At 37.8% G+C, this 16,615-nt stretch overlaps 1 protein-coding gene across 2 annotated transcripts in view; it reads right to left on the bottom strand.

Moving 5' to 3' along the window:
• Positions 1–16,615, bottom strand: part of LOC582903 (fibronectin type-III domain-containing protein 3A) — a 99,621-nt gene that overhangs the window by 56,687 nt on the left and 26,319 nt on the right. For both annotated transcript variants that reach the window (XM_030981866.1, XM_030981865.1), the window contains exon 4: positions 15,956–16,219. In XM_030981866.1, the coding sequence (XP_030837726.1) occupies positions 15,956–16,219 (264 nt within the window). The remainder of the gene's footprint in view (positions 1–15,955; positions 16,220–16,615) is intronic.

Here is a 16,615-nt window from a genome sequence, read left to right as displayed (position 1 = left end):
ACTGACTCTGATGGACAAAAATCAAAACGTCTTTTGGATGGTGAGGTTAAAAGTTTTAGTCCCAAGACATAATTAATCAAATCTGATTGATACACTTAAAAACGTTGGAAGGTATTGAAAGATGGAAATGAATAATGATGATAATATTTGACACTCATCAATTCTAGTGACTATCAAAACTAAATCTCTATATTTAATCCACCATTGCAGCTCTTTATTTCTTTACAATAAAGTTTTTAACACTTTTTTTAAACAAACGTTTCCAATGGCTACCAATTCTGGCATTCACAAAGTTATAACTTTGACATACAACATAAACATCACTTTTGTAATGAACATGAACTTCAATACATCAATACAACATGTATATTCATTTAAAAAGGAAGATGGAGTCGATAAAACACAAATCAATTCAGTCCTCTTATCAAAGAGGACATAACAATTGTGCATACTTAATAAAAAGGACCTTGTCTTAACCTTGCACTGGCACAACCCATGTAAACATTGTGTTGTTTAGTTTCCCAAAGTTAATCATACATGTACATCCATTTGCAGGTTCATAAATAGAGGGATAACCTCCAGCCAAATCATCAATTAGATAATTAGAGTCATATCATAGATACATCACGAAGTCCATGGATACACGTAGCTTCAGTAACCAAGGTAAAGAGACAACGACATAGATCCCGTTCACATTACGAAAGATAGCGCGATCCTGTGTGTGCTAGATCGTGCTATTCCCTGAGATTGGAACAGGGTAACACCACTTTGGTCCACCCAAGGGAGGACCAAAGTGATCCTAAACGGGAGAACTCTGGAGCACCTGCCAGGGGTGTTAAATGAGGGATAGCTTGAGCAAGGCATGCTAGATCAAGCTATCTCTTATAATGAGAATGATCAATTCGAACAAATTTTAGTAGTACCCCTGAGACAATTTCACCCTGGTTATTTTTCAAAGTAAAAAAATCAAGAAGGGGGCTTTGTAATACCACAAGGAAATGGTACTATGGTGTTTAGTTTGTCACGGCAACAAGAACTCTCAGAAGAGGTCCTCCTTTAGATCACCCCAAATGACTGCACATGTAAACGCATCGAGTGCCAGTGAAACTCCTTGGCTAACGACGGGTTCGTGCTACGATACCGCGACCCACGATCCACCCTTGCAATGAGAACGGGGTCCAAGTGTCAATGCAGTTAGGGGTTGCCATATTCATTCCATCTCATTTTGCTTTAGCACAACCCTTGTCATAATTACGTTAATGATGTGTTGTATCTTGTGGTAATCTTTTGACAGCCATGTGTGTGTTTAAGTACTTGAGATGGAAAAAACAGATTAGGGCTGGGAAAGCAAGCTTTTTTTCTATCCATGACAACTCTTATAGCCTGTTCAGATGAGAGGAAACTCATATGAAACTGGTATAAAGAAACATATAAAGAATCGTCATATGGCCTGTTCAGATGAGCGGAAACTCATATGAAACTGGTATAAAGAAACATATAAAGAATAGTCATATGGCCTGTTCAGATGAGAGGAAACTCATATGAAACTGGTATAAAGAAACATATAAAGAATAGTCATATGGCCTGTTCAAATGAGAGGAAACTCATATGAAACTGGTATAAAGAAACATATAAAGAATCGTCATATGGCCTGTTCAGATGAGAGGAAACTCATATGAAACTGGTATAAAGAATCGTCATATAACAAAGCGGGTTCACACACTAGATAACAACATCGCATACAGAAAGTAGTTTTTAAGAGATCAGTTGGCATGACAACTGGCCAAACATCAGTGCACGCTCCCAATCAGCATTGTCCAATTATACATATTTTGTGCGATAAGAAGTTCAGACTAGAACACGACCCTGATATTTTATCAAGTTTTCGTTCAAAATGATGCCCAAACATGCTTTTCGCTGTACAAAGTTTCATTATAACACGTTTCGTTGAATGATGTTTCTTTACAGAACATTAAGACTAGAACAACAGGTAATTTCTAATATCGTACAGCTATAATATTCTTGTATACAATGAATTATGATAGTCTGAATGGGGTAAAGGTGCTACTTCTGTCTTTAATTCTACTGAGAGGGAATCAGCTGTGGAGATGAATATCGGGGCACTGGTTATCATATTGTCATCAGGACTTCTGATAGGTGTTGTGGTTAGTGATAATATCATGTCGATTGATGTAAAGATACCATGTGGTTGAAATGGGTTTTTTTTTTTTCTTTGTCAACAGGAGAAGTTGCAGGTACATGACATGACATAAATATGTCAAAAATTTCATACAAATAGAACTGATTTTGAAAATTTGATTTCTTCAAGTTTTAATGTGTGATTACGATAAAAAATGTTCATTAAATAATCCTTAATATGATTTTAAAAGTTAACCTGTTACCTGTAACTGAAAATCATGAATAAATCTACGGTACTCGTAAAACAGACCTTAAAATTCTCTAATTTTAAAGTTAAACTTTTCATGAATCCATTACTAAAAAATTACACCTGACGTGCAAAGTTTGTAGAATTGTGAATATTTCTTTTCCTGCTCTTCTCCTGTTATTTTTAGGGGCATCCTCAAATTTCCTGCAATACAGTCCAGACAATTTCCTTGTTTTTCCCGGCTGGTAAAGTAATATCATTCAAATGAAGCTTTAAATGCGCACTTGTTTTTTTGGAAAAAATCATTTGACATACTGTAAACTACAGTTTACCTCATGGTGGTAGTCTGTGTTATTGACACTTTAAACCCCTTCCCAAGGGAAAGTCATACCTGCCGATCTTCTACAGCAAAAATTTGAGATCTCTGAAGATGAAAATGGGAATCCAGTGTATTTTATATGCTTCTACACAGAAGATACCAGATACAAAAGAGCAAATAGGGTTCATAACATTAGTTTGATGGCTAAAAAAATGGGAAACGTTCCTCCGAAATAAGAATGGTTGGCAGTTTTGGAGTTTGAACCCAGTAAATCTTAGGCCTACTTTCGCAATGTTTTTGTTATTTCGGCACTCAAGCAATATTATTATCATGTTTTTTCCTTTCTCTGTTCTTTTTTTAGAGCAGATTCAGAGACATAGAAAACTGAAGGGAAAACTAATTCCAAAGAATATGTGTAGGTATGCTGAAGGATGGGATTTATTCCTGTCTGTTGATGTACCATATCACTTACAAAAACATGCAAGAGATAATCATATAATTGAAGATATTTTGGCATGATGTAAATATGTTGGCATGACATGGGCGGAGCAATTTTCTTGATGTGACATTCGAGGAGGACTTGTACATGTATCATGCACCATCCTAGTTTGAAAAACTTTTGAATTCAATAATAAAACGTTTTCTTTTCAACAAGGGAAAATCATGGCTGAGATATAAAAACATCACGTCTGGCATTTGGTGAAAAACATACATGTAACAGGGGAATAATTGTGTTTCAAATCTCTCTTCTCTAGTGAATTTTCATTAAGGATATATCGTCCTTGTTTTCATGAAGTGACGGTAGTGAAGAAAATCGTAACGCAAAGTGAATGCAATTTTTTTTCACTACCGTCACTTCGTGAAAACAGCGACGATATGTATGTATCTTCATTAAGCTGATTCTTTAAAAACACATTTAATAGTTCATGCAACAATAAAAACATTTGTTTAAGTTTTTGTAACTTTTGTGCTTTCTAAATGGATAAAAAAAAAGACCATGTTACATTTACATACAAGTTTTGAGTGTGGAATATTTCACCGAAAGTTTGATTTTCTTTGTACCTTTAAACGAGATTAGATTAAAAAATGTTTGTTTTCAAAAATCAATGTATCAACTGTTTAAATCGTTTCGACAGTTCTTTGAAGACCATAATGCATCCAGTATCATAGAAATTAGCAAATTATGAATCCGTTACTGGAAGCATCTGGGGGACATTTCCTAACATCAAAAAACAAAATGATAGTATCATTGAATGTTTCACATTTTAATCATCATCAAATTACGAATGAGGAAGTTGGTAGGAAATTTGATATTTTCAAGTCTAATGTGTTTTTAATTGCTAATATCCTTGTACAGTTCCTGTGGGGAATTCCATACAAAACTTCTAGAATTTGCTTCTTTTGCTTATTTTATATTTTTTTAAATAAAATGATGTCATATTCAACTTTGAGCCCATCTCGTTCATATTGACGTTCTGTTTAATATCTAAATTTGTCTAATTTCATGTATTGTGTTACTCATGATTTGTAATGACTCTCCAATTATTTGTAAATATTGTGACTCTGTTTTGATATTTCTAAGAAATCATACAACAACCAAAAGGTCTTGGTAAACCCCTGAAATCAATTGTTTATTTTCGTTGTTTGTTGAACAGGGAGACACCTAAAATTCATCAAAGTACTGCCAACAAAAATAGAAAAGTTGTTGAAGCAAATGGTGACTAGAAGTGCAATCATATTTGTAGCATCTAGAATAGTAGAGATAGGTAGGCCAAAAGAGAGGCCTGAAAACTAACCCAAAATGGAACCTGAATGGACATACAGTGTACACTAGTGATTTCGAAAAAGACGAGAAATATAATTTTCAAGGGAACCAACAAAATTATTTATAGACAGTTGGTCGCTACAACAGGTGTATCGTACTTGTGTAGACAGAATCACCTTTGCACTATTAAAGGTAATACAAAGTTTTGGGAAATTTTGAAAATTGGGTGGATAGTGAATCTTTACAATTTTGATATATTTGGATGCCCATGTGGATGTATTATACATGTAATCACTGAAAAAATTAACCCCTAAAACACTTCTGTTTTCGAGAAAAATTGAATACCGGTGCTCCCGGTAAATTTTGATAAATTTCAAATAGCGCCTACGGCCGTACGATGGTAGCTGCGACCATGAAAATCTCAGAATATGTAGTTGTGATATATAATTTCCAAACGGGAATAGCTAATCGGTCGATTTTAGTCAAAAAACATTGTTTCATAGCTAATTTAATATCTTGACCTTGAGAGGGAGCTATACAACATACAGAGTTTATTATTTATAATTTCATAACTTTAGACTCGATCTCAACCGGGACAACGATCAATGAGTATTGTAGGAACGCATATGCTTCCAATGTTAATTTGAACCAAATTCATGACCCCATACCAAAACTTTGTAATACCTTTAACAGTGACATGTCACGTAAACCTCAGGCAAACACATTTTAAATGAGAAAACGGTGGAAAACAGGTCTTTTTTCCTCTGCTTGCCTCATATTGGCTCATACATTTTTCTCTTCTGCCAAATCTTTATTCGGTGGTAGTAAACACAATAAATATAACCTTGAAATGAAAAATTGAACGCTTTGGGGCCCAACAACCTATTCCCGTAAATATTTGTGACCTTTTAACAATTTTCATGGCCTCAAGACGGACAGAAAAAAAGGAACACTTAATGCTACTGTTCAATGTGTAAAAACACATGTCACATCAGTAACAGTCAATGTCAATAGTCTGACCTTTGACCCTTTCAAGTTCAACATCAAAGGAATTTTAATGACGGATGTGGTCAGCCCTGGGGGGTTCAGGCTGGGAGAAGTCAACAACTTTTAAAGTCACACTTCGATTTTCAGAGTGGATTGTTGTAAATTTCCCTCTCCCCCCCCCCCCCCCACCCTCCTCTCTTTTCACAATTTGCCTCCTTCTTTTTAACTATCTTTCTTATACTAATTACAATATACACTCCCTCCCTCCCTCTCAATATCTTAATTGCACTCCCTATTTTTATAAATGAAGTTCGGTACAGATCATTCCTTCTTGTCTCTCTTTATTCTTTGTTTCCTTCTTTCTCTCCTTCTTTCTCTCCCTCTTTCCTTCTTTTTCTTTCTTCCTCTCTTGCCTAAATATAGCCCTTTAGATGTCATCTGACATGAATTGTGCCTTTCTTTAAAGTAAGACTGCATTCACATGTATCAATAGGCCTGTCCTCATCAGCTCGAGACTCAACCTCGGAAATCAAAAAGTTCGCTCGTGATATTTTGCTCAGCGTTCGCGCATTGTGCGAGTCTTCGGGCTGTTGAAGACGCACCAGACAAATACCGGGGTATTTTGCATACTATCCCAAGATATCTTGGGATGATTATCTCGACTATTAAAATATCCTGCTAATTGCAACTGAGGGCTGATGAAGAAACAGATTAGCTGGAAAATTTGCGATCGGGATAGTTAAAATAGCTGGTTATTTGGCAATCTCGAGCTGATGAGGACAGGCCTAATGTACTTGTGTCACAGTTTGAAAAAACAAATTCTGAAAATTGATAAATATTTACAAAGTAGGAGTTCTTTGTGTTTTAATAACACATTTGAAAGGTGAACAAAAACAAGTTCAACTGCCCATACATGTACGTGTGAATTAAACATCAGCACCCAGCGGCTGGTTCCCAAAATAACTCCTTTCATCATTGAAAATATTTGCATTTACAAAAGGCCTTAGGGATAAACATACCGGTATATCTTTTACACAATGGCTAAAACGGCTGAAATGGTTCTGAGCCAAGGCAACTCATACACGTGGGTGTCGACAATACTTGTTTTCCCAAAATGAGAATATTCCCATTTGCGTGCATCTCCGAAAAGAGAATCATCGAGATACACACCTCTTACTATTTCCTTTCAGAAATCTGATCGGAATAATCTCCATGAAGCTTCGGTCATCGAAATCACAAAATTTGTTTACCATTTCGGCAGATTTTTCAGAGAAACGGGGAAGAATTATGTGGTGTCCGTAACTATTTTAAGTACAGTGAAGCCCTGGAGGAAGTATCGCCCATGCTATCTTTAGTAAGACTGTGGATCATTTATCAATGCCATGACATCAAAAGTCTCTTCATTAGTACAAGAGCATCTGTATGAAGTGTATCCCACAGAGAGCCTTTTCACATTGCAACGAAAATTCACAGAAGGCCTGTCCTCATCAGTTCGAGATTGCCAAATATCCCGCTATTTGAACTACCCCGATCTCAAATTATCCAGTTAATTTGCGTCTTCATGATTCATTAGCCCAAAGTTGCAATTGGCTGGATATTTGGTCGAGATAATCATCCCAAGATATCTTGGGCTAGTTTGCAAAATATCCCACTATTTGTTCGGTGCGTCTTCACCAGCCCGAAGACTCGCACTACGCGCGAACGCTGAGCAATATATCTCCAGCCTGAGTTTCAAGTTTTGAGGTCAAGTCTCGAGCTGATGAAGATGCGATTGGTAACTTCAGGATTATTTCCCAAATCAGAAATAGCGGGCTACTTGGCAATCTTGAGCTGATGAAAGCAGGCCTAGAGAGAAGTGTTGTACAGTATGTGAACAGTTAGGAAACATCTAAAATGACCATATACTGTCAGCCGATAGTATGGGATGCCACAAGACAGGATACAATATAAAATGTCAGAAATGATATGCAAAGGAACTTGTTTCATTTCTCTCATCAAAATTCTCATATCATGAAACATTTGCTTTAATAGCAGGTGAAGGCCGACTCTGAATTCTCGTGTGGTAAATGTGCTTACATTTTACTAGCAACATTTGTTCCACAACAAATTGCTACTATATTTTTTACTTATGGTATACCTGGAGGGTTACAAATGAAAAAATGTTCAGTTTTCCATATCTGAAGACAGGAATGATATGATAGTCACACTCCCATACTGACTCCAAACAAGACACCAAATAATGATAATAAAATCTGGATTTATAAAGCGCTTAATACAAAATACCATCTCTAAGCGCTTTACAGATGTTAGAGTATTACCAAATCGTATCTTGGAAAATGGAGTAAACCCAATGGTCAGTTCGATCTCATGTCTCTCTGTCGTCAGTCTCATTGTCGGTGTAACTGGGGTGTTAAGTGCAAAAGAGCGGAACATTTGTGGGTGTACTGGGGTGATAATCACCTTGTTCTGTTACTACCATCGTGCTTACTATATCTTGACTTTGCTGCGAGGCATTCCGTTTTTAGCCTCATTAACTTCCAGATGTGACAAGTTGATTAGAATACAGGTGCCCTTCGCAAAGCGCTAAACTGTTCATTAATATTCTATATATTGGGTGGGTAATGACTATTCCATTGAACTGGGCCACATGGGGCTTGAAAAAATCCCACGCATAGCCTTTGAACAGAATATAAAACAATCCTGATAACTTATGGCCAACAGTGCTTTCTAACATCAAAATACCTACAAAGATAACTTTCAAATTTCCCACTTCCCTTTAAAGAAAGAAAAGTTGTGGAATCGATCAGAAAAGGTTAATCATCTAGCATATAAGTTTTGTGTGTACTGCAAGGTTCTGGAATCATCAAAATGATAAGAAATTTGGCCCATTCTTGGTAAAGTTACAAGCACTGTACACAGAAAGATGTATATGGGATTTTGTGACACGTGCGCTATATCTATGTGGTCCAAATAGATATAATCATTTACAGGATATATCAATTAGTAGGCGGTTTCCCGGCAAAATTTGTATCATCATAATGTAGTCAAAACTCTTCCACATGATTGGTAATAAGAGCTTCCATTTCATTTTTTGAGAGGGGGGGGGGCGTTTCCAAAACTGGTCTTTACCTTTAAGACCCCGTTCTCACTCACTTCGTTGGAGCGCTCTGGAGCGCTCTAAGACCCGTTCCTCAGGAGCGGTTCTTAGGTGAGTGAGAACGGTCAAAGTGGTCCAGGAAGTGGACTTCTGGACTGCTCCAGAAGACCACCTTCCGAGGTGGTCTTGAGGAGCGGGTCATATTAAGAGCGGTTTGGAGCGCTCTAACGTGCAATGTGAACGGAAGCGTGCTTTGAACGGAAGTGAGCTAGTGACCTTCAGTGCGAAACATGTAGTACGGTACATACGGTTTGTATTCCGCGCGCGAAAAATTTGACCCGCTGACCTGAGCTGCCATAGCAACAAGACCACTTTGACTCGTGGAGCGGTTTGAGCCATAAAAACTGCTCGGAATGTGAACGCTCGCAAACCGTTCCTCAAGAACCGTTCCTCTGGAGCGGTCTAACTAAGACCACTTTCAAAGTGAGTGAGAACGGGGTTTAATACTGAATCATTCACAGCTAGCAATCAACAGATCATTTACCAACTATCATGATTAGTATATCCTCAGGTGGATTAATTATCTCTCTTCATCCACATCCGACAAGTCAATGATTATGTAAGATTTGGGCCCGAGGGAAATGACTGAAAGCAATACAAATGACTTTGTTATGAAAAATTGCTCTTTGAGCACTATATACATGTACATATATATATGCAATCAAGAGTTTAGTATGCAGGCACAAATAAGAATCCATGGATAGGTCAACCACAGGTCAAAACTTTCAACTTAGTAAATAGAACTCACATTAAGTCATCACTGCAAAGAAATATATTAATTTCAAAATAACATTGCTTTTAACCCGAATGAAACTGAAAGCTATCTCATGTGCACTGTAGGTCTATAATATATACATGTATATGCATTTAAACTTGATATGTCTCAGAGTAGTCTTTACAACAGTCATAACAGTTTCATAACAATGCTCATTCCCTAAAATGCTTAGATAACGATTAAGGGGCATAGGACCTCTTAAAGGTTTATAAGAGAGCACTATCTCTAGAGAAATATGTTGATTGTTTTGTCACAGCCTCATTATGTTTCGATTCTGTTCTTCCTCCGTTATAAATTTTCCGAAGGGCTAGCTGCCTATTTGTCCCTGTCTGCCAATCATTTGGGTTCCACCAACGACGAGGTGTGTCTGGGACAGAGACTAGTCAGAGCAGTGGGAGTTGAGAGTCGGGTCAGTTGTATTTTCGGTCACTGTGACTCAGGAGCGAGTTTCCTCATCAGGGGAGGAGGGAGACAGCCCCCGGCCCTCTTTCGGACCCTCTTCACAGACCACAGTGAGGTTCACACGGTAGTCCGTGGAATTTAAGTTTAGGTAGTGGTTTTAAACTTCAAAGTTGTGTTGCAGTTAGGGACCCTACGGATGCACTCTTGATTATGTAACCTATAAGTTAACTTAGTTTTGTGCAACAGGGCCCTAATCCTAAGGTTAGCGCAAAGTTAGCGCAAAGTTAGCTTCAAAGTTGTGTTGTAGTTAGGGACCCTACGGATGCACTCTCGATTACGTAACCTATAAGTTAACTTAGTTTTGTGCAACAGGGCCCTAATCCTAAGGTTAGTGCAATAAGTCCAAGTAAAGAGGGGTCCTACATGTAAGTCCAAGTAAAGAGGGGTCCTCAGTCCAAAGTACGTGCCATGCAGAAGCAATTTAATTTGAGGTTACACAAGCCTGTAGTTGAAATGAATGCTTTCCCTGGCATGTAGTTAACTTTAAATACTCAGTGTTTTGGTCCAGTGTGAACACTCGTCATTGTTATAGTGGATCATTGTCTATAACTTAGAGGTTTCGCAAGCTTAAAGTTATATTAAACTATGACAGGTTCGTGTGAACATAGGTTATGATGGCAAACAGACCAAGCCAGAAGGCGGGACAGAAACGACCATCTTATCGTTTCAGATAGTCCTGGGAATTCATGAAGAGAAAACACCCTCAGGCTGACAGCATTTTTCTGATTAACAGAAACCCTTCAAGCAATTAACAAGCTTGTCCAGTCCAAAGGACTCGCAAACCAATTATTAACATATCGAAGTATGATTGTGTATTTACCTACAGGTTCTAAGAAAAGATGGATTATAATTCAAAGTGCTACTTGTCTCAACTGTCATGCCTTTGTTGATATCCAACTTATTGGAATGCTTGTACATTAATTGGTAGGTTGGTGCGTTGGTTAATGCAAATGCAACCTACATGTATAAAAGTCAGTGACCTGTAAAATCTTGAACAAATGCAAATGAAGTACAAGCAACAGCTTGGATTTAAAATTGCTGATAGAAAATGATTTTCAAATGAAGCAAGGATTTATTTGAAATCTGTAACCTTTACAGGCTCAATTAATCAAATACTTATTAGAATACATGTACTTTTACATGAATTGGTTGGTGTGCAAATGCAAATACAACCCAAAGAAGTCAGTGACCAGTAAAATCTTGAACAAATGCAAATAATAAGTACAGGCTGAAGCAACAGCTTGGGTTTAAAATTGCTGATAGAAAAATGATTTTTAAAAGAAGCAAGGATTAATTTGAAATCTATAAACTTTACAGGCTCAATGTGACTCTGAAATCAAAGATTTAGTGTATCTCATTACTAGTCCGTGCTCTCATAACAAATAAATCAATTTCAGGTCTCGAATGAAAAGTTCTTGATTCAACAAAGACATTATTATCATTATTTTACTAAAGTCCATTTTATCCATATCTCTTTGTTGCAATGCCTAGCGTAATGGAATGAAAATCCTGCAGTAAGAAACAATCAGAATGTGGGGCCTTGCAAATGCTTTTGTTTTGTGGAAATTGAGATTTAAAGCAAGATGAAATGGAAAAAGTCTTTACATGAATGAAACTGTATTGTTTAATTATTTTTCTACCTCAGTGTTTAATTTTTTTTCTACCTCAGTCTTTATTTCATTCTCAAATAAAATTTTAAAAACAAACAGAGTAATACCAAAAGAAATCAATACAGAGCAATTGATTTTTCTCCCTCTCCTCTTCCAATTTTTGTCTTTCTTTTCCCTTCTATGTTGTTATCTTTCAATCAATCAGTCTCTCTCTCCGTCTATCTCGCTTGCCTTCTCTCACAGAATACTGTTTGCTCTTTCATTACTTATCATCTTTTAACAGAAGGTTTTTTTTTTTTTTTTTTTTAAGAAACTTTGATTTTCTAAAAGAATATGTAAAATTGAAAATTATAATTTCTATCAATCCGTCATTTGGATGACTGCATTTACAGATGAACGATACAAATGATGAGAATTTCATGCTTCGTATTGACTATGAAATCAGGGCACTGATATTTCGGTTCATTATTCATTAAGATGCCTAACGTTCTCTACACAGTACACATACGCTAAGCAGTGATTAATGGTTACTTGCTAATCTGGACATTTGTTCTGGTGAAATCCCATAATCCATCCTTGTACTTGAAATTCAAATCCTTTGCTGTATCCATCCCCTCCCCTCCCTCTCCTGCCTCCCCCTTCCCTCTTCCTCTCCCCCTCCATCTTCCTCTCCCCCTCCGTCTCCCTCTCCCCCTCCATCTCCCTCTCCCCCTCCGTCTCCCTCTCCCCCTCCGTCTCCCTCTCCCCCCACCCCTCTCTCCCCTTCTCTCCCCCCTCCCCCTCTACCCCCTCCCTGGAAGGTCTGTAGCACGGATTAATATGACATCCTTAACCTTTACAGGCTCAATGTGACTGAAATTAAAGATTGGGTGTATCTCATTACAAGGCAGCTAGTGCTTCTTAAAGCAAGATTCTGCCCACATACCAATGAGCTAGGCTCATCGCAAAAATATATGTTGGCAAAAAAAACCTATGAAAATTGTCCTGAGTTTTCTTATATCAGTAATTAACCAACAATATTTTTAGTTTCTCATTACAAGGCAGTGCTCTCATAATCAGCAAGATTCTGTCCGCATAGCAATGAGCTGGGCATGGCTACGAACACCCAACTCCCATCCTCTTCTCATCGCAAACATACATCTAGATGCAAAAAAATTCTTAAGAAAGTTTTCCTGAGTTTTGTTATATCAGTAATCAAACCAAGATATTTTGTTGACACTTTAGTAGCAATTTGTAAATGTGATTTTCCTAAATAATCCTGAAAATAGATTTTGTAAAAACATGTATTCCTTTACAGCACATTTTAAGTTTGTTTATTGTAGCTTATAAATATATTTTTTGAAAGGGTTTTACCAAGATTGGGTGTTTCTTGATGGAAGGCAGGGCTCTCAAAATAAGCAAGTTTCTACCCACAAAGCAATGATCTCTGCACGACCACAAACCTCCCACACCCATCCTCTTCTCATTGCAAACAAAAATATCTATGCACAAATTTCTAATAATAATTCTTCTCTATTTTTTCTTTCCCATGTACATGTACTCCATTAGACCATGGACCATGGACTATGGACCTTAGCAATTCACTATCAAAGTGAGATTTAATACTTCGAAAATCTGTAATATCTGTTATTTTGTAATGTTGTTTGGTGTTTAAAAAACATTCTATTGGGGGTGGGAATTACATAATTATATTTTGTTATATTTTTCAATATTTTTCAGTATGATTTTCATATGTACATAGTCCATATTGAACTGCCATGACAAAAAATAGATATTTCTCAGTAAGAATGGGGGTGAGAAACGAACATCTGGTAAATCGACACCAAGAGCTTCAAATGTAATATGAAAGGTATACAAATATTTTCACAAGCTAATGGTATCCTAATGTAAATGGACAATCATTTGCATGATGAAATTAAACAGAGAAATTTAAGTGGACATTGTAAGCCACAGGAGAGAGCTCACACAACAAAGTTTAGTGTATGATATATTCTACAATTTCAGCCTTTTACAAAAATTTATGTTGCCTCAACTCTTTTTTTACTGTAAATTAAAGATTATATTTTATCAGATGAAAAATGAGAAGGAGCTAAAATATTGTTTGCATCAAAGAAGACTATTTGGAATATATAAAGCAAGTTATCATAAATCATTGATTCCTCAAATGAATACCAAACATTTATAAATTTGAATCATGAATTTATCAGAACACTTCAAAATTTATCTAAAGGGAGTCCCATCTGCTTTTAATCAATTTCAATTACTAAAAAAGACTTCAATCTCTTCAAGAATATAATAAAGATAACCTAGTTTATTGAGAATTCACCACAATGGTGGTCATTCAATTTCTCTCATTCTGAATGCCACTAGAATCTGTCATCCCGCTTCCGGCCCATTAGTGATAAAACCACCTCGCCAATAAATGGGGACGGCTATTGGCGGCTATTTGTAACTCTAGCCTCCCAAGTACAAGATGTTTCTCAGCAGCCTTCCCCCGTCGTCAGAGACACGGCCGCATCTAATTCTAGTCCCGTCCGCCAGACAATAATACAACTGCCCAAGGTGGTGGGGAGGTGTGGGTTCAGCCATCGCAACGAGAGGGGAGAGGCATGCGCACCAAGAGGGAGACACACATACGTGCATAACGACAGATGCAAATCTGCACTGCGCACTCAACCGATCGGATGTCGGCGGAGTATCATTATCCAAGGGGGTACGGTATATTTTGAGACGAGGCTTACGCATATATTTTGCCGTCTAGCAGGACAAAGATTGATGTTGACCCTGCCATCTTTGCTAAGAGGATGATGACGTGATTGAGGCTAGAACGCAACAATTGACTCGTTGCCGTGACGAAATGATGACATCACGGCAGGGTAGGCGTCTTTCCGATTGACAAGCTGGCCGCATCACTGTTGACACGCTAATACCGGGAGTGACGGCAAAGAAGGAGAGCGTTGTGTGCATCGCTCGGTGGATGCCGTGGAGGTAGAGGGTGAGGGGGAGGCTTGTATAAACGAACGACGGCAGTCACACAAAGCTGGCTGTCCATGCGTAAATATTCCCACATCAAATCAAATCAGCACGGGGGCGGAAGAAGATGAAACGTGCGGGCGGGAGGAGTCAAGGTGCGGAGACTGCTCCCTCGGAGTAAAAATAACCATTATACCCCTGGCTTTGGGGTGAAAAAATAGAAATCGATGATGTAAGACACTCGACAAGAGGCATCTGTTCATTATTATCCAACCGCAATTACAGCAAAGAAAGGCCTGATAATAGGAAACCAATCTGATTCTAATAATAGCGACGGAAGCAGGGGTTGAAAGGATGACTTGAAAAAGGGGGTAATTACTGGGAAAGAACATGATGCTTAGTGGCTCATACTGACAATAAGATACATTTTAGCATCAATGAAATCTTGCCAATTTTAAAGAGCCTTGTCTGTATTAAATTTCTCTCCCCATTCATTCATCCATCTCTCCCCACTTATGTGATAGCCACAATAAAGTCATGCACACAAATGGGCAAATGACAACGGTCGTCTCAGATCCCATTCATCTAGCCATACACGCCGCGCATACTGGACTCGATTCACCACTCACTAGGCATTGAGTTAGTGTTTATGATGGCATCCTACCGGAAGCGACCATATGGAGCGCACGGCGGGGGAGACGGAAAAATTCATATGGCATTTCATATATTATACAGAAGCTGATTTAAATTGGAGCATGAATTGATTCGGGATGAGATGGCCTTAGTGGCGGAGACAGCACACAAGATTCATTTTTTATCCTCTTTTTCAATCTAATATCCCTTTTTACTCCTCAATCAACTACATCTCTAAGATAATAAATGGGAGGCCGTTTGACCATAAAAGTACATTTTAGTCAAGGCTGCTGTCAGAAAATTTGAGCATTATACAATATCTTTCTAAAGATATTAACAGCACAGGAAGCGATAGCTCACAATCATGCAAACGCTATATTGTTGGTAATGACGTCTTTAAATGTTAAGCAGCTTTGTGCCTCAAATGTATCTAACAATTGTTACAACCTTACCAAGAAAATTTTTGTATGAAAACACTTTGATATATTATTCTGAGTTTCAAGTATTTAGAAAAAGTTGCCCTTTTTAGGTAACACAATGAATAGAAAAGATCATAGGTCAGAAATAAAGGAAAATTAAAGAAAAAGATGTAAAGGCAATGAGTGATATGAATTGTGTTATTGCTCGTTGTACATGTATATATGTGATGCTACAAATGTCTACTAGCCTTACATGAAGCATCAGAATAACAATTGCCTAGACAAGTGTGCTGACAGCATATTGCTTTGATGCTTTCATTTACAAAACAAATTTCCTTAATTACCTGTTATTGCTTGTGGGAAGCATATTTTCACATATGCGGTTAAGAATAAATTCTCAATTATAAATTGATGACAATTTATTTGGAATTATGAATTTTTCAAGTACAATAATGGTGACCGTGCCTACCTTCACTTTCATCTTTGAGGCTGTTCTGTCTTTTCTTCTTACTCCCTCTGGAGTTGGTGCCATTCTCCGTAGGCCGTAGCACACCGCTACTATGTGAGTTCATGCCCCTGGGGGAGGACTGGGGACTACTGGAATGGCTGCTGTGGCCCGTGTTTTCTTTTTGCCGTTCCCGCTCGCGCAGCTTTTTCTGAAGTTTCTCCCGTTGCTTGTCGGCTCGGTCGTCTCGGGGCCTAGGTCTTGGAAGAACAGGCCTGTGAGGATTTTCTGTTTGTAAAAGAAGAAGAAAAAATGAACTTAGAGAAACATTCAATAATGACATGGTACTGATCCCATGAAATGAATGCTCCCAGGAAATGGGAGATGGTGCACATTATGAAATGGAGATTGTGCACATAATGAAATGGGAGATGGTGTACATTATGAAATGGAGATGGTGCACATTATGAAATGGAGATGGTGCACATTATGAAATGGAGATGGTGCGCATTATGAAACAGAGATGGTGCACATTATGAAATGGAGATGGTGCACATTATGAAATGGAGATGGTGCATATTATGAAATGGAGATGGTGCGCATTATGAAATAGAGATGGTGCACATTATGAAATGGAGATGGTGCACATTATGAAATGGAGATGGTGCACATTATGAAGTGGAG

This window comes from Strongylocentrotus purpuratus, unplaced genomic scaffold (assembly GCF_000002235.5).
Source record: "Strongylocentrotus purpuratus isolate Spur 01 unplaced genomic scaffold, Spur_5.0 spur5_scaffold_12, whole genome shotgun sequence".
In the NCBI taxonomy this organism is placed as follows: Eukaryota; Metazoa; Echinodermata; class Echinoidea; order Camarodonta; family Strongylocentrotidae; genus Strongylocentrotus; species Strongylocentrotus purpuratus.
The sequence above is the reverse complement of the archived record's forward strand: the minus strand, read 5'-3'. Positions and strand labels throughout refer to the sequence as shown.